Source organism: Grammomys surdaster, unplaced genomic scaffold, assembly GCF_004785775.1.
Source record: "Grammomys surdaster isolate TR1022 unplaced genomic scaffold, NIH_TR_1.0 66, whole genome shotgun sequence".
NCBI lineage: Eukaryota > Metazoa > Chordata > Mammalia > Rodentia > Muridae > Grammomys > Grammomys surdaster.
This window is the reverse complement of record NW_021604568.1, coordinates 1,860,191-1,877,816: the sequence shown is the minus strand read 5'-3', so window position 1 is coordinate 1,877,816 and position 17,626 is coordinate 1,860,191. Positions and strand designations below refer to the sequence as shown.

At 48.9% G+C, this 17,626-nt stretch overlaps 3 protein-coding genes across 3 annotated transcripts in view; all 3 read right to left on the bottom strand.

The window, feature by feature from the left end:
* Hoga1 (4-hydroxy-2-oxoglutarate aldolase 1) overlaps window positions 1-8,325 on the bottom strand; it is a 28,504-nt gene extending 20,179 nt beyond the window's left edge. The window contains exon 1 of the mRNA XM_028775690.1: window positions 7,847-8,325. Coding sequence (XP_028631523.1) covers window positions 7,847-8,039 — 193 coding nt within the window. The 5' untranslated portion in view covers window positions 8,040-8,325. The remainder of the gene's footprint in view (window positions 1-7,846) is intronic.
* CUNH10orf62 (chromosome unknown C10orf62 homolog) lies at window positions 929-2,337 on the bottom strand. The gene has a single exon (XM_028775702.1). The coding sequence runs from the start codon at window positions 2,141-2,143 to the stop codon at window positions 1,220-1,222; it is 924 nt and encodes a 307-aa protein (XP_028631535.1). The 5' UTR covers window positions 2,144-2,337; the 3' UTR covers window positions 929-1,219.
* Window positions 8,326-8,882: 557 nt separating the features above from the next.
* Ankrd2 (ankyrin repeat domain 2) overlaps window positions 8,883-17,626 on the bottom strand; it is a 9,299-nt gene continuing 555 nt past the window's right edge. The window contains exons 2-9 of the mRNA XM_028774760.1: window positions 14,119-14,220; window positions 13,800-13,958; window positions 13,598-13,705; window positions 11,812-11,910; window positions 11,383-11,481; window positions 10,106-10,204; window positions 9,817-9,915; window positions 8,883-9,095 (exon numbers count right to left, since the gene is read on the bottom strand). Of these exons, the coding sequence (XP_028630593.1) occupies window positions 8,949-9,095; window positions 9,817-9,915; window positions 10,106-10,204; window positions 11,383-11,481; window positions 11,812-11,910; window positions 13,598-13,705; window positions 13,800-13,958; window positions 14,119-14,220 (912 nt within the window). The 3' untranslated portion in view covers window positions 8,883-8,948. The remainder of the gene's footprint in view (window positions 9,096-9,816; window positions 9,916-10,105; window positions 10,205-11,382; window positions 11,482-11,811; window positions 11,911-13,597; window positions 13,706-13,799; window positions 13,959-14,118; window positions 14,221-17,626) is intronic.

The window sequence follows — 17,626 nt, the reverse complement described above, 5'->3', positions numbered from 1 at the left end:
AGATTTACTTGGAGGTCAGCAGTGACTCAGGGACCTGTCCAGCGAATCACAGAAGTGGCTGCGTGATAGGGGAGTAGACGGTCATTTCTTACTCTTTGAGGCCCAGGAGGCAGACACAAGGAGAATGCCAGGCTTGTGGGAGGGCAGAGGTGGCAGGGTGTGTGAGGATGACAGGGATAGGCTGAGAGGCAGAGCCAAAGAGGACAGGAAGACAAGCTCTGAGCAGAGGTCAGGAAACTCTGTGGGACTGTGGGGCAAGCTGGATCTAAAACCTCTTACTAAGTCATCCAGGGGGAGTTAAAGCTCTGAACCTTCACACAAAGCAAAACATCTACTTAAACAAAATATAGCAGAGCACTCAGGAGGCAGAGGCAGATGTATCTTTGAGAGTTCAAGGCCAGCTTGGTTTACACAGTGAGTTCCAAGACAGCCTGAGCTATGCAGTTTCAAAAAAACAAAAACCATGAGTGGAAGCCATAAGTAGTCTGAATACTGGTAGCATCTATAGTAGCCATAGTCACAAGTCAAGCAATGGTGACATGACCCATATATGTCTCATACAGTTTCACAGCTGTGGACACATGGATCCCCATGGAGACTTGAGATGGTACCAAGAGGATGAGGCCTGAAGTCCCACCTGTCTGGCTTACGCTCTGCTGAAAGCCTGTCCCTGGTCCATCTTCCCAAGCATCTGGCTGTGTCCTACTCCTTGACAACAGTTGGCAGATGGGATTGAGGCCTCTGGCAGAACCCTAATCCTACCATCCCAGACCAGGGGAAACTGTTCTGGTCCTAAGTCTGATGCAATGAAAAGATTCCCCCCTCCCACCCCCAACCAAGGCCCACTTACAGAACTGCTGGGGACACACCCTCTCTCCAACTCTGCCCAGAACTCAGCTGGCTAGCTACAGAGCCCCTGGACACAGACTGAGGGTTTGCAGGGCTTTATTGGCTTCATTCAGGCATGTGGAGTCAGTGTGGGGCTTGGGGTTGCTCCTGTAATCTGCCTCATGTCTTCTCTCGTGGGCCTTCAGGGCCCTTGGGCTGTTGGAGCTGCGTCCTTTCTTCCCTCTCTCATGACCTCTGCTGTGGCCAGAAGAAGCAGGGATTTGGTTGGCAGTCTCTCACCCTGACCGCGTAGGTTTCCCCAGAGAAGAGAAAACAGGCCTGTGCATGAGAGCCGGCCCTGCTGGGGGAAGGGACACATGGTTAAGTGGCTTCAAGAGTCATAGCTTTGGTTTCTGCGGTTGGGCAGACTATGGCTCTGATGGCTTGGGTGACCTGGCTGACCCTGGTGACTCTGATGACTTGGGTGACCTGGATGACCCTGGTGGTTTGAGTGGCCCAGATGACTCTGGTGGCTTGAGGGGCCTGAATGACCCTGGTGACTTGAGAGGCCTGAATGACCCTGGTGACTTGAGTAACTTGGATAACCCTGGTGGCTCAAGTGACTTGGATGATGACCCTGGTGGCTGGAGTAAACAGGATGACTCTGGTTGCTCTGGTGGCTTGGATAGGAATGGTGGCTTTGGTGGCTTTGGTTACCATGGCGACTCTGGCTGTAGACGGTGTGTGATTGATTGGCACCAGCTACAGTGGTTTCACGGTGAGTCAGGAAATTCCCTTTCAGCTTTATCTCCACCTCCTCCAGAGCCTTCAGCTCTTCTGGGCTGATGTTCCTGGATTCTGCATGGCCTGTGCGATAGTAACCTGTGGAGCGCTGCAGCATGGAGTTAGCCACATGATGCCCCTTGGCATCAATCTCCTTCGTACAAGCTGCCACAGCAGCCCAGGTGTCATCCTCCATGGACGGGGACTTTCCTGACTCCCTCTGCATCTCTCTGGTCACTGAGGTCCCAGATACCTTATGTCTACTGGCAAAGGAATCTCGGTGCAGAGCTGGGCCTCCTTCTCCGCGTTTGGTGGTGAGGGTATCCACGTGGAGGGTGGTATTGGCTTCCCCATGCCTGCTTTCAGGTGAGTGCCCATTGTGGCCTACATAGCGGTAGGTGGGCAACCTCTCTTCGGACAGGCGGCTGAAGTGAGATTTGATCCAGTTGTCATTTGCTCTGGGAGATTCCGGAGCCTTGTCCTCTGTGGTCTCTAAGGTTGCCTTCCTTCTCTTTCTCTGAACCCACAGCATGAGACCTCCACCTCCTAGCAAGAGAGCAGTCCCCAGCACCACCTTGCATGATGGTTGCTGGAGGAACTCCAAGAAGTCCTCCAGGGCACCCTCACACCGAGCTAAGAGCACACGGGGAGTGCCGGAGCCCGGATGGTAAGGCTCATGCTTGAAGGGGCCGGAGCCCTGCAGGTGTCTGGCAGGCAGGCTCCTGCCTCGCCCGCCCTAGGATGCCCTCTGACACCTCAGCAATGAGCCCCATTGTGAGGAAGGCAGCCGGGGGTGGGGTGAGGCAGGGCCACCTCATCACTAAGACCTAGTTTGGCAAACTTTGTGTAAGGATCGGGTAGTGCCTCCTGCCCTCCGTAGAGAAAAAGATAGCATCATTTAACTCTTCTGCCTCCCACTTCCAGTGCATTCTGCTGTTCTGTTCTGCTTAATTTCCAGTCTTTGGTTTCCCTTGTTCCTGATCTAGTGGCCCCTACAGGATAGAGGATACCGAGTCAGTTTGACCATGACAAACTGGGACCACTCAATTGGACTGGCATCCATCCCTGGTCAATAACTGTTATACTCAATATTCAGGACCCATCTCTGCTGGCAGCACAATATCCCTAGTGCTATTACAGGGAAGAGTCGAGAAGGGAAAGGGTCCAGGAAGGAGCTCATATGGAACAATATGAGGTCACAATTGAGAACAAAAAATAGGCTGAGAAGACCGAGCAGGCAGGACAGACTTCAGGGCTATCTCAGGGTAAGCTACATTTTGTCTGAGTGATAGCCTGCAGATACAGAATTTGTCCCCTAGTAAATAAGCATGACAAAGTTTTGAGCAGGTGGCCTGGCTAGTCAGGCTTGCCACGGATGCCTGTACAATCTTGAATAACTCTTATGTATGTATACAGGCCTTCCTGTGCTACTATTTCCCTCAAGGCAAGTAGCACACCTAGGAAATGCCAAATGTCCCTTGGAGAAGCTGTGTTGTTTGTAGCTGGAAAAATAGATCAGCAGTTAAGAACACTTACAAAGAGGTCTTAAGTTCAATTCCCAGCAACCACATGGCAACTCACAGTTTATCTACTATGGGATCTGATGTCATCTTCTGACATGCAAGCATTCATGTAGAGACCGCATATACATAACTACATTTTTCATTGTTTTTCTAAATAGGGTTCTCTGTGTAGCCTTGGTTGTCCTGGAACTCACTCTGTAGACAGGCTAGCCTCAAACTCATAGAAAGCCACCTAACTCTGTCTCCCAAGTGCTGGATTAAAGGCAGTGTCACCAGCCACTGGCAAAAAAAAAAAAAAGTTGTGCTATCTGAGAGGCTGGAAAGATAGCTCCAGAGCTGTTCTAGAGGACCTGAGTTCCATTCCCAGCACTCAAGTCAGGCAGCTCAGTCCTCTGAACCTCCAGCTCCAATGGACCTGACACCTCTGGCTTTATCTGATGCCTGTATTCACATGCCCACGCTCATATGCAGACACACACCTAGACAAAATTAAAAAGAAAATATACTTTAGAAGTTGTTGCCAGATGTGGTGGTACACACCTTTAATCCCAGTGTTCAGAAGGCAGGGGTAGACAGATCTCTGTGGGTTCAAAGCCAGCTGAGTCTGCAAAGTGAATTCTAGAACTATGTAGTCCGGACTATGTAGAGAGTCTATGTCTCAACCCCTTACCTGCCTCAAAAAACTGTTATTTGAAACATTTTCTTTAACCAAGTAATACTTTTTATATATACAAAAATGGTTTCTCTTTCAGAAGAAACCATGGTCTGCTCTGTGTGGGGAAGGAATAAGGCACAGTTAAAAGCTTTGGGGACCTCACCTCTCCAGCCTTGCTGAAATAGCTCTGCAATTGTCCACTGACCTCACTGGAAATAACAACTCAAAGTTCACCTGTGAGGCTATTGACAGGTGTAAGTCCAGGGCCAGCAGCCCTCCTGAACAATCCTTCCCTCTGGTCCTTGGTTGTAACTTGCCAAAATTTTAATTTTTATAAAAAAAATTTAAATAAAAATATAATTACATCACTTTCTTCTTCCGTTTCCTTCCTCTAACCTTTTCCATGTCTTCCCCCTCCCTCCTCAGATTGATGGCTTCTTTTTCTCTATTGTTACATATATGTGCACAGATATACATATATGTACAGATATATAGATAGATATACATGCCACAAATACAACCTGCAGAGTCCGTGTGTACATGACTTCAAGGTTGACCACTTTGTACTGGAAAACTAATTAGGGGTTCATCCTGGGAGAGGCTAATTCTCCTTCTCTTGGCAGTCAGTAGTTAACCATCATTCTCTGTCTAGAGGATGGAACCCCATGAGACTTCCCCCTTCCTAGTTTATCGATATTGTCATTGCTCAAGTCTGGATTAGGGACACCATATTTGGTTAGAACTTTTATTTTATTTAAATTTTTTAAGGATTTATTTATTCATGTATTTGCCTATTATGTATGTGAGTACACTGTGGCTGTCTTCAGACACCAGAAGGGGGCATCAGATCCCATTACAGATGGTTGTGAGCCACCATGTGGTTGCTGAGAATTGAACTCAGGACCACTGGAAGAGCAGTCAGTGCTCTTAACTGCTGAGCCATCTCTCCAGCCCCTTAATCTTTTTTTAAAGCTTAAGACTGTAGAAACCTTTACTCAAGGTCCATTTTTATAACTGGGCACAGCAGTAAGTCTGCATCCTGAACAAGACAGGAAAACAGAAGGGTGGACTATGCGCACTGTGGTGCTGACACCATTTCCTGCTTTTTTGGTCTCAAAGAGCTGCTTCTGTATAAGACTGGCAAACTTTTGCAGAGTTTATCATTTTCTTAACTACTGGAGACATTCCTTATCTACAAATTTAGGCCCACTTTCGCTTTCCAAAATAGCTAATGGGGGTTGTTGGTCTGTTGTAGCTGACACTAAAAGCAGCCACTGCATAGCTTTTAAATTCTTCCTTATGATTTGTTTTTTTTTTTTTTGTCATTCAATGGAACAATTGTGATCCAGAACTGACATGTATTTTCTATAAACAGAGGCTAATGGTTTTGCATGCTCCTTTTATTAATTATTGTGTTTTTTTACGCATTTGATAAAATATTAGCTAATCTGTCCCAACAAAAGATTTTTTACATTTATTTATTTGGGAGTGGGGAGAGACACTTGTATCGCGGCATGCATGTGGAGGTCAGAGGATGACTTGCGGAAGCTAATTCTCCCCTTCCACCTTATGTAGACTCTGGAGATTGGACTTAACTCAGCGCTTGACAGTAAGAGCCATTACTCAATGTGCCATCTCGCCCTTAACTTTTATTTTAAAAGAATACTCTTCATTCAAACAATCAGCACAAATTAGCAATACTTTAACAGCACTGGGGAGGCAGAGGCAGAGATCTCTGAGTTTGAGGTCAACCTGGTCTACAGAGGGAATTCCAGGACAACCAGGGCTACACAGAGAAACCCTGTCTCAAAAAATCAAATCAAAACAAACAAACAACTTCACAGCCTCAGACTAAGCCTTCAGGAAGATTCTCTGTGTTCACTGAAGCACTAAGAGTAGGTTCCCACCTCTTCTTTGGAGGCCTTGTTACCCACGCTGATACAAAGTAGCAGTAGCATTTGTCTCTACCTTCTGAGTATTAGACTGCAAAGTCTATTCCAGAAAGTAAGAGAAACATCAATGTTTGGCTAAATACTAAAACCGAGACAAGATAACCCTGACTCTTAAGTCCTCTGTGCCAGCAACAAGGCTGATCATCTTGAGGAAGTTATATTGAGCCATATGACTAAAAGCCCAAGGGCTTAGCTCCTGTTCTCAAGTGAGGAAATTGGATTACAGAGGGACTGTGATTTCTCAGTTCCTATAATAACCAGACGAGGAGTCTTCCAAGTCCAGGCATTGGGCTCTTCCTCCCATAGCCCCAATCTCCTGCTATGTGGTGAATGGAGGAATCACACAACATCAGCCAAATCCCTCCCTCTACCAACAAACAAACAAACAAACAAACAAGCCCAAGGCACCCTACGCTGGTTGCAGGAGAGACAAAGGGGAAGTCTAAAGACAATTCTGGGAGTCTCTGTGAAATCCTAGATACAAGATTTCAGAAACACAATGGATACAAAAAGCCAGTCTTCTGGTCCCTACACTATTGTGTCCTTGACCCTTAAGCTGAAGCAGAGTGTTCTATTTGAAACTAAGGATTATCATGCTTCACTTCAGGCCTCATCTCTCTGCAGGCCAGCATAGGCAAGTTCTGCTGTCCCTGCTCAGAATGCGCACCCATAGGCCACTTGTTCCTTGACAAACACTTATCATCTAGGTACTAAGCTATGAAGCGGGCTCAGCTGGGCCAGTGGACACTGTCACCAAGCATAAAGCAGCTTTGCTACAGTGTTGAATGAAAAAATAAATAAATAAATAAAAAAGAGCATAGCTAGAGGTAGAAACATCTGGGAGAGTCCAGAGGGAGCATGACCCTGAGCCACTGAAGAGAGTATCAAGGGAAAGGGAGATGAGGGAGAGAAGGGAACCAGGTACAGAGGCCAAGATGTAAAAGAAAGGGTGGGTAGCCAAAATGGCTGCACTATATAGGGAAGAGCCTTTCGGATAGGACAGCCCAGCCCCCGGGCTGGAAAGTTGGGGATGGGGGGACCAGAGGGTGGGCTATGCCAGCCATATCCTGTAACAGATAGGGACTGAAGGATGCTGGGAAACCTGGCAACCAGGTCCACTTTGATATGTTAAATAGATACTTCAGCCAGTTCTCCCAGGGTCTGAGAATTCACAAATGCCATGTGTACTTTTAATAATTATCACCCCAAGAGTCTATACCTTCTGATGTATAGCACTCCAGAATTTATACCATGCTTTCTCCTCTCATTCTTCCAGATTCTTCTTCAGGCTACTCCACGATAGAGTAGTATCACTCCCGTGTGTCATATGGGAAACAGGGTTAGAGTATCCCATGGAGTAAAACCACTGGCAGAGCTGTGATTGGAAACTAGAGTCCACTATCCTAGCTGCTAGCCTTCTCAGTCAGAGTGAGGCCAGGCCATTCTCGAAACTGGTGCCCACCAAAGGACATTTGTAGGGATAGTCTTAGATAGAACCTGCAACTTGGTGTTAGAATCAATGGGCAGAATAGAGCTTCGAATCAGCAGTTCAAGTCTCAGCTCGGCTATTTGTTAGCTGAGTGGCCTCAGACAGTGACCACATCTCTGGGAGCCCACATTCCCATCTCCGAGATGGTGTCATTGACAGCACTGACCAGGAATTGTCCTGGGTGGGTGGAATGGGATGGAGCTGGGCAGGGGACTGCCCTTTTCTACCTTCTTTTATGGACCTGTGGCTGTGAGGTAGACTGAGTCTCACAAATAGGATCTGGTCTGTGGCCTCAGAGAGAGGACCTATGTTAAAACAAAAGATGCATCAGAGGATCCAGCACATTGAGAAGTAGTTCTGTCAGGCAGGCTCAGGGGGAAGGAGGCAAAAGGCTACCCTGCTGTGTGACCTGACTAGTGCCTTCCCATCAGCGGGCCTGGTAGATAAGGATGTCCTCATTCACTGCTCCATGCTTCCACCACAATAACACCGGGAGCAAAGAAAGCACCTTGGCGCTTCCCAGCTGGGGAAACAAAGGCAGGTGAGGCTCTGTCCAAAGTGCCAGAGCTCTGCCCCACCCCCCTTCCTGGATCTGGCTCCCCAACCGCCCTCTTACCTCGAAAGGGGAAGGTGCCCAGTCTGTTCAGGTTCTCTTCCAGTTTCCCATAGTCTACCTCTGCGGTGGCGGTGAATGGGGTGGTCACGGGTGGGTAGATGCCGGCAATGTCTACCTTCTTCCCCTTCACATTCCTAGACAAGCCCCTGCTCAGCCCCTGCCTCATGGAGGCCCAGATTTGAGGGCCCAGCATTTCTTCAGGAGGTCTGAGCCCCAGCTGTCTGTGACCACAGGGGAACTGAGTTTGGACTCCTTTTCCCCCACTGTTAATGATCTACATAGCCAGTTAAAAATTTGTGTTCCCACCACAACGTGTGGGCGTGGCACGGGAGCCTGCAGCTTTGCACTGGGTGTCCCAGGGTCAGAGGCGGGCCTAGAGTCTCCAGGCAGGCTTTCTTCCCTACTGGGAAGCAGCTGGAGAAATGCCACAATTATGGCCTGAAAGAGAGCTGGCTCCTGCGGTTTCAACACTAAAAACCGTCTCCTACAGGGTCCTCTTCACACAGCCCCAGAGCCAGGAGCCACCTACCCACACGCTCACCCTCACCCCCACCCCAACGCGCACACCCTCCGTTTCTAGGCTGGCTGAACGTGACGGAGCTAATTGGCTGAGCTGGCCTGGCCCCGCCCTTCTATAGCCACCCGCTCGCTGTTCCAGAAGTTGTGAAAAACCACTCCTCTCGTCTATTGAGCTTCTGCCAAGGGCCGCTGCGTGTTAGCCCTCTGCTGGCCACACGCAGACACACAGCTCCATGGAACAGTCTTGGAGACAGGGAGCAGAGGATAAGCATGTCAGAGTGAAATATATTTCAACCCCGGCCCTAGGGATTAGGAGAGAAAAGCAGGACGATAGGGACAAAACAAGGCCAGACCAGCGTAGGGAGACCCACTAACTCAGGACTCAAGGGACTACACATTCCCCTCGTTCCCAAGTTCACTCTTAACACCCAATCTTTGTTCTTAAGTGTTTGGAGCACGAATGAACACAAACGCCACAAATAGCAAAGCCAGCACTTTATTGTGTTGAATGTGGGGGTATTCCTGCTAGACTGGCTGCAGGCAGCTCATGGTAAGGGTTGGGTGCCCAGCTCTGGGTAGGTATTTACTGGGCTGGTACAGGCTGGGGTGTCTCACGGCCACTCCCAGGCCTCTCCAGTCCGTTCTGCTCTGATTCTGGCTCAGGGTGCTCCAGGGCATGCCGGGTGTCTGCTTGCCATAGCTGGACCAGGTCCGTGGGGGTCTTTCCTGCCTGGAGAAAATAGAAGCAGGCCTACTCAGACTTGAGCAGCCCACCCGGAAATGCCTTCAGTTACGTCGGTGGTTCTCAACTAGAGGCAAATGCCCAGGGGCAAAGCCATCTTGCATTTCACAACTAGAGGTTATGGGTACTACTGGTATCTAGTGGACAGAGGCCTGGGAGGCTGGGACGGTGCACAGGAAAGTCCCTTTATTATGAATTGTCCAGCCCCAGTGTCTGCAAAACTAAGACCATCCACACTCTCTCCATATGCTCCTGTTTCCCTCAATGTTCCCTTAGGCTTTCTTGTGCCAGAATGTTCCATGCCCCTCTCCTGTGATTGTTCTGTGGACTAATAGATAGGCTTGGGCCAGAGGACATCTACTCACAGAAAATCTGACACTCACCGACATGAGGTGCTAGAATGGTCACACCAACCAAGTAATCTGACTCCCTTCCCATTGGCCCTCCATTGACTGGGCCTGAACGCTGGGATCCTCTTCGCCCTATCTGAGGACCCTGGGGAAGTCCTCTCACTAACTCTCTTATTGTTTCTCCAAACTTACGCTCGGGACCTTGACACATGAAGAGAGACCTGAGAAGGCAGGAGATTAGGGTGGTGTGGCCAAGAGCCAAGGACATGTGTACCTAGGCTGTGGCTGCCCCATGGCCTCTGCTGACCGTCCACCATGCAAGGGCTCACCCTACCACCAAGCCAGAGGAACAGACTCACCAGGTTCTTAGCCATCATGTCCGCCCCATGCAAGAGCAGCAGTTTGATGATTTTATAGCGATTGAGTCTCACAGCATCATGTAGGGCACTGTCCCCTTCCTAGAATTGGTGTAGCACACAGGGGAACCCGTGAGGTCAGTGGGTGGTTATGGTGACAGGAGATGGGCTAGAGGCCTTGCTCAGAAGCAGCACCCTAGGGTCCTGTATGGAAGGACTACTCGCCCTTGGCATCCTGGCAGGCTGCCCTTACACCCAGATTGGCTAAGCAGAGGAGCAAGCAAGGACTCACTCTGTCTTTGGCATTGATATCCAAGCCCAGAGAGAGAAAGTGTTCCACAATCTCCACATGTCCAGTCCGGACGGCCACATGCAGAGGAGTGCTCAGTAGCTGTGTGGGGAGGAAACAGGGCTGTTGGCACACGGGCCTGCATCCTGGGGTGGAGGAGCTATCTCATCTCCAGATTAATTGTACTCCCAAGTCTGAGTGCCAAGGCCTGAGACTTGGACAGGAGAGAATGGTATGACATGCCACTATCCTTCCCAGTTGCCTAATTGTAGAGTTCTAAGTGCCACCTCCTCTGGCTAGCCTACTGTAGTTCCCCTCTTGCCCGGCAGTGAGCTACTGACCACTCCTCTACCTTTGTAAAAAGCCAGGGTCTCACTATGTAGTCCAGGTAGTTGCAAACTCTTAATTCTCTTACCTCTGCCTCCCAAGTGCAGAGGTGTACTATCTGACCTAGGTTCTCGTTAATCAATTGACATGTTTATTCATTGGAACACTGGAGATTAAGCCCATTGTCTTGCACATGCTAAGCAAGTTTGCTACCATGGAGTCACACACCGCCCTCAACCCACTTTCTTTCTTTCTTTCTTTCTTTCTTTCTTTCTTTCTTTCTTTCTTTCTTTCTTTCTTTCTTTGTTTTTTGTTTTTTTGAGACAAGGTTTCTCTTTATAGCTCTGGCTGTCCTGGAACTCACTCTGTAGACCAGGCTGGCCTTGAACTTAGAGATCTTCCTGTCTCTGCCCCCCGGGTGCTGGGATTAAAGGCGTGCGCCACCACTGGCATCCAGCTCCAGTTTCCTCGAATAATTATATCAGATGCCATTAATCGAGAAATGACTGTGATAGATACGGCAAAAGCTTCTTATGTTAGAAAGTAATTCATTTACACACATTTTCCTCCTAACCCACATAAGAACTCCACAAGCTTTACGGCTGATAAGCGGTGCCTCAGAGGCCAAGGTAGTTGTTCATGGTTACGTGTGAAGAGATGGATGGATAGAAGATAATAGATTAATAAGTAAATGAATAAATTGATGGACAGGCGGGTGGATGATGAAGGATGGCAGATGCCACGGATGCACAAACCCTGCATCTTCTCAGTGGACCACATCTCCTGGAGAATATTGTCTTTGTCTCCTCTCAGCACTTGCTACTCCCAAGCTCCCTGGGGGGCCTAAAGTTTCTCTGCAGCCACTCTAGAGACCAGGCTAGCCCACTACCTTGCTATTGGCTGCCCCCCCATCCTCCCTACGCAACCCAAGGTGAACTGAAGCACTGCTTCACCTTGTCTCTCACGTTGGTGTCGGCCCCCCGGCTTTGCAGGAGTCTCACCACCTCCAGGTGGCCTCCACGGCAGGCCCAGTGCATGGCTGTGCAGTCCAGCTAGCAGGGATAGATGAGAGTTAATGGGAGAACTGAAGGGGAAGACGTTCCTTAGAGAAAGGATTGAAGTCAAGAAGGCGGAGGGACAAACAAACAAACAGGAACAGGGAGTAGGACAGACAGACCAGGCCCAACTAGTCCAAGTGAGAGTCCCAGAGACAACTCAGGGGGTGATGGGGCTCATTGGATGTCACAGAACACACAGAGGTAGGGCCTGTCCCCCCAACCCCCAGCAGCCCCCTGGCAGCCCACTATCACGGATTTGACAGGAAGTAGAATTCTATAGACTAGATCCATCTCTTACCTCCCACCCAATACCTGCCCTCTCACCCGATCCTGGAAGTCCACGGTGGCCCCATTCTCCAGAAGTTTCTCCAGGATCTCCGTGTGTCCCTCCAGGGAGGCCCGATGCAGTGCTGTCCGACGGAACTGCCCCCAAAGAGACTGTCAGGCCTGAGTCCCATATCCCATCAAACCGAGGCCTAGGCCTTTCCATACCTCGGTGCCCATGTGTGCTGTGCTCAGCCAGCTCCTATCCAGACTGGCCTTGAAGCCCTGCCTGCCCTGGGACTCCAGCTTCTTCAACCCTCCTATGCAGCCAGCCATGCTTGCTGCTCATGGCTATTCTGCCCTCACATACTATGCTGCTTCGTGATGGTTCGAAGCCCGTGTGCTGTGGTTTTACTGAGACCTCTATGCCAAGCTGCCCCAGCTGATTCCTGAGTATAAGGGAACATTGACAGGCTGAACTCTACACCCCCGAGTTCTAGGAAGGGCTTGGATGCACAGGCCACACCTGAGTACTGATTCAAGGAAGGAACAAACTTCTCTCTCTGAAGGCCACTTTGTGCTTTGGATTCAGTGAATCCTTGTGCCACAGTGAAAGTCTTTCTGAGTGCTAATCATCTATCTGGTCATGGGCAGTCTTTCATGACCCTCCTCTTGGTTTTTTTCTTATATTTTCCTCTTGACATGCAGCAAATGGGAGGAGAGCAAACCCATTAAGACTCTGGAGGCAAAAGAACAGAAAAGATGAGGTTGACGTCTATTATACTGCAAAGCAGGCTCAAGGGTGGGTGACCACTGTCAGGCTTGGTCTCATGATAGGGATGAGAGCAAGGACATCTTACAAATGCCAAGAGGCAACTTCAGAGGAAAAAAGTGCAACAGGTGACAGAAAAGTTTAAAAAACAGGTGGTGGCCATAGTCATACAACACTATAATATATAATCAATGTCATTCTAAATCACCACGGCTAAAATGATGTATTCATGTCACATAGTCACACAACACTATAATATATAATCAATGCCACTCTAAATCAACATGGCTAAAATGATGTATTCATGTTATATATTTCCACAGTAGAATAACAAAAGTAGGGGCTGGGGTGTGACTCAGTGGTAGAACACTTGACTAGCATACACAATGCCCTCAAGCTGCAAATGATACTAACAATATTAGTAAGTAATTGTAAGCCAGGCACAGTGGTGTGTGGCTTTAATCCCAGGACACAGAGGCACAGGCAGGTGGATCTCTGTGGATTCCAGGAGAGCCTGGTCTACATGGTGAGCTCCAGGACAGCCAGGGCTACACAGTGAGGCCCAGTCTCAATATAAATAAATATAACTGTAAAAAGAAATATGAGTGTATATCATGAGAAAGAGAAAGAGTCCTATGTCAGGACATGCTTTACAGTCTTTCCATCCATTCAACACATACTGAGGCACTCATGGTCCATACTGAGAAGGCAGTAGGCCGCAATCACACTAGTAGGATCTGGGTCATGAAGAGGCAACAGCCCAGACACACGCCCCATAGCTAGGGATTCTAGGGAGACATAGGATTTCGGTCCAAATATCCTGAGCTGTCTTAGTTGAATTCTTTTCCTTCATCTCCCATGCAGAAACATGTGACATTTGTTATGGAGGTGACCTGAGCTGGGAAAAGGTCTGAAAAGGATTTGGGAAGAAAGCCCACTACTGGGCTACCTAAACCACCCTAAGATTATCTGTGAGTGATCTCAAACAAGCCCACAAGTGGAGCTGATCCAAGATCCAACTCGGTTATGGTGTTGGTCCTGGAAGGGGATTGGGTGCAATGGCGGGGGCGTCACCTCGTCACAGGTGTCCGCTGAACCGCCGTCTGCCAGGTACTTGTCAATCACTTTCGTTTTCCCCTCCACTGCAGCTTTCAGGAATGTCTCCTCATCCACAGGGCCGGTCTGCAGGTAGAACATCCGCCAATAAAGAATAGTGGGGTGCTTCGGGGCCTCCCAGGCTCCCCCTGCCCTCATCTGTCCAAACCAGGAGCCTTACGATCTCCTCTGGCTCTGGAGGTGGCTCCTGGGCTGCAGCCAGGGCATCTCGCTTTTTCTGCTTGCGTTTTTTCCTCAGTTCTATGAGGTTCTGGATCCCACCCACATCAATGATCTCACGCCGCAGGTCCAGAGATGTCTTGCGCACGCGCTCTTGGCCCTGTGTGGAGACGGCCCATCACCCCCACACTAGGGCAGAGTGTGGGCTGATACGGGATGATATGGGATGAAAGAAGAGCCGAGATGGCAGCAGTATGACGCAGGTAGAGGGTCTAGCTGGCCTGTCACCTTGAGCGCAGACTCTTGGTTCCTCCACTTACCTTAACCTTTTGTAAAGCAGGACTCTGAATCCCGAGACGCTTCTCTTCTTCTAGCACTAGTGTGTCCATGGACAGCTTCCCAGGAGCGGATCTTCGAAGTTTCTGGAAAGCCATTGAAAGCTCCTTAAAATTAAGTATCGACATGGATATATATATATATGTCCAAGTGTGGTAGGTCACACCTACAATCTCAGCGCTTGAGACTGAAATTGGAGGATTACTGCTCTGGATTACAGTCTAGCCCACATGATTAGTTTTAGGCCATCTGGAGCTACCCAGTAAGACCCTGTCTCAAAATCCAAAACAAATACCACCACCACCACCACAAATTCTAGCATACTTAAGCCTTTTTATAAAATGCCATACTTCTTTAAAACCTATCATGATGGTTTGTATATCCTTGGCCCAAGGTGTGGCCCTGTTGGAGTAGGTGTGTCACTGTGGGTGTGGGCTTTAAGACCCTCATCCTAGCTGCCTGGAAGCCAGTATTCTGCTGCAGCCTTCAGATGAAGATGTAGAACTCTCAGCTCCTTCTGCATCATGCCTGTCTGGATGCTGCCATGCTCCCGCCTTGATGATAACGGACTGACCCTCTGAACCTGTAAGCCAGCCCCAATTAAATGTTGTTCTTATAAGAGTTGTCTTGGTCATGCTTTCTGCTCACAGTGGTAAAACCTTAATAAACACACAGTCCTGTATATTTTTAACCTCAGTATTATATACATGGACTAATACAATGTGAGTGTGTTTATTGTTTAGGGGATAAAGTCAAGGGGAAAAGTCTGTTCACGTTCATTACAAATACAAAATTTAAAAATGTCCATAGGGTGAGATGGCTCAGGAGTTAAGAGCACTGGCTGCTCTTCCAGAAAAACAGGGTTTGAGTCTCAGCACCCACATGGCAGCTAACAACCATCTGTAATTCCTGTTCCAGGGGATGCAACTCTTTCTTCTGGCCTCTGAAGGTACCAGAAATGCATGCAATGCGAGACATACATGCAGGCAAAAATATTCACACACATAAATTTAGCATAAGGTTGAAATGTAAGAAAGTTTCCATCTGTGGTTGGTTGACTCCACAGAGACCCAAGGATATAGGGGTCTAATTGGGAAAAAAAATTATCTTGATGAGATATTTGTGATCAGAGATGGTAATTTTGGTCTCAGTATCCCCAACCCCCAGGTATTGAACTTAGGTCTTACAGACGTTAGGCAAGGGCTCTACCACTGAGCCACGGCCCCCAGCCCCATCATCTTCTGCCCACCCCTCCAACAACAGCCCTTTGGGCAATCTAAAAGCTCGGCAGTTCTATGCTAGACACTGCATTTTCTCCGGAATGTTCAGCCCTGTCAAATCTAGAGCTTGGGTAGAATAGCAACTTCCAGCTTTCCTGGTCACATGGTTATAGTATGATGAGCCTCCTCTCTGCATCTGAAGCTCTGGTTTCCCCAGACAGCTTCACTCTTAGTGAAGTTCTGGCACCACCACCCCTTCTGCAGAGTCTCCCAAGGATAGACATATGTGCCCAGGTTGAGGATAACCAGGCAGGAGGGCAGCTGAGAACTCCCCCCCAACCCCCCGTGTGGCCCAGGCACCTTGCCCATTCCCACAGAGCCCTGGTGTTAGCCTCTCCCAGGGAAGATTCTAGGTTTTATTTCTGATGCTTCCCATTTACTGAGCTAGCGCTCAGGGCATCATATGACAGTCAATGCTCTGTCCACTCAGCTATGCTCCTCTCCCCCAGGGTTCATTTGATGTTCCCTTGACTGCCTTCTTGCCAGGCTTACGACTACACAGTCTGCCAGGTTTGTAGGACTGTACGATTTGGAGTCTCCCTTGCCGCTCTCAGGCATATTCCAGGAAAAAAGAAACGACCTTGGGCTACAACTACTGTTGTTGTGGGAGTCTGGCTGGATTATGAGGGGGCATCCAGGGGGTGGATTTTGGACCTAATCACCTGCTGTTTCCAGCATTTACTATGACAGGGCCTGGCATCGAGTGGTTGTTCACCTAACACTTGTCAATCAAACAGATGGTGAACGACTGAACGAGTGATGGTTGTGCAGACGCAGCATCTCTGCCCATCCAGTAGTTCTTAAAGAAGACCTTACCTGGTGAGCAGCAAATCCCGAGGTGGCCTCGGTGCCTTCTATTCCTTGCAATATGAGGAGGAATTTACACTCTAGTGCCGCCCATTTATTACTCAGACGCCTTTCAGATTCGTTTGTGGGCTGGCAGAGTTTTCACTCATTGAATGTTTATGAAATTGAATGCAGGCCCATGAGTCAAAACAAAACTCCCACCTGACTCAACAGACCATACTTCAGATTAGAGAGGATGCTTGTAAAATGTTGGGCCCAGCCGCTGGCAGGGAGAGGAGCTGGGTGAGAAGGCTGGCGCTGTGGGCACCTGTGTCCCTGCAGCCCTGTGGCTATATTTGTTAGATGAATGAATGGGAGAGGACTGTGTCACCTCCCAGAAGGTTCCAGTGTCTTGGTGGCAACACTCCAGAAATGACACAGCAGCTTGACACTCCTGTCCAGCAGCAACAGCCATGTGCACACGCTGTCAGGGGAGGGACAAGCGAGATTCCTGGAGATCCAGGGATGCTCTGCTGCTGTCCACACTCCCTTGATAAATCTGAGCTCATCTCTTCTCTTAAATGATGAGGGCCTCTAGGCTGAGTTCCGATAGGTTCCCCCACCCCCCCCCCCCCACTCCCCTCCAATAAATTCCTTTCAGCAACATCAGAACCAGCTCTATAACAGTCGGATGGTGGCACAGCCCGCCCTCCCTCCAACATTCAATGGCTCTCACTGCCCACAGGGCCTGCACCTCTTCCCTGGCCTTCTCGGGTTTGTTCTCAGCCTTCCTTCCTAGCCTCAGCTGTCTTATCTGATCTTCATGATCACTTTATTTAGCTCAGTTCCTGCTATTTCTTTGGCCTCAAGTACCTCTCCCCACATCCTGAGCCCACTTCTTAGTCCTGAAGGCCCAGCTCATACTCCATCCTGACCAGAGCAGTCCCTGAGGGCCAGAAGGACTCAGCCACTCTGCTCATCACTACTGTACATTTCCCATATGCCTATTTCTGTCCTCTACCTTCTTCTTAGTTGACAATGCAAATAAAAGGTATTGGTTAAAATTAGTGTCCATCTTCGCCCTGTGCATTGGACTCTAGGTTCTTGTTTGTTTGTTTGTTTTGCCAGGGGGGGTAATCTCATCATGTAGCCCAGGCTAGCTCCATCTCTGAGATTATGGGTATATACCACCACACCTGGCTCAATTGTTTTTGAATAAGATGTAGAGCAGGACAAGTTAACCAAGAGAAAATGCACCTGTGTGTGCATTAGGCCTCTGCCCACAGTCCTGGCTAAGTCCCAGCTGCCTTCCCCATCTCCCTTCCCAGCTCTTGTCAGTTTATTCTCTCAAATCAACCAGCCCTGGCATCCAGGGAACATAATAACATAATCAATCTCTCTCTCTCTCTCTCTCTCTCTCTCTCTC

Excerpts from the sequence above, each read along its gene's own strand:
- CUNH10orf62 (XM_028775702.1), bottom strand. The coding sequence starts at position 2,143 with ATGCTGTGGGTTCAGAGAAAGAGAAGGAAGGCAACCTTAGAGACCACA.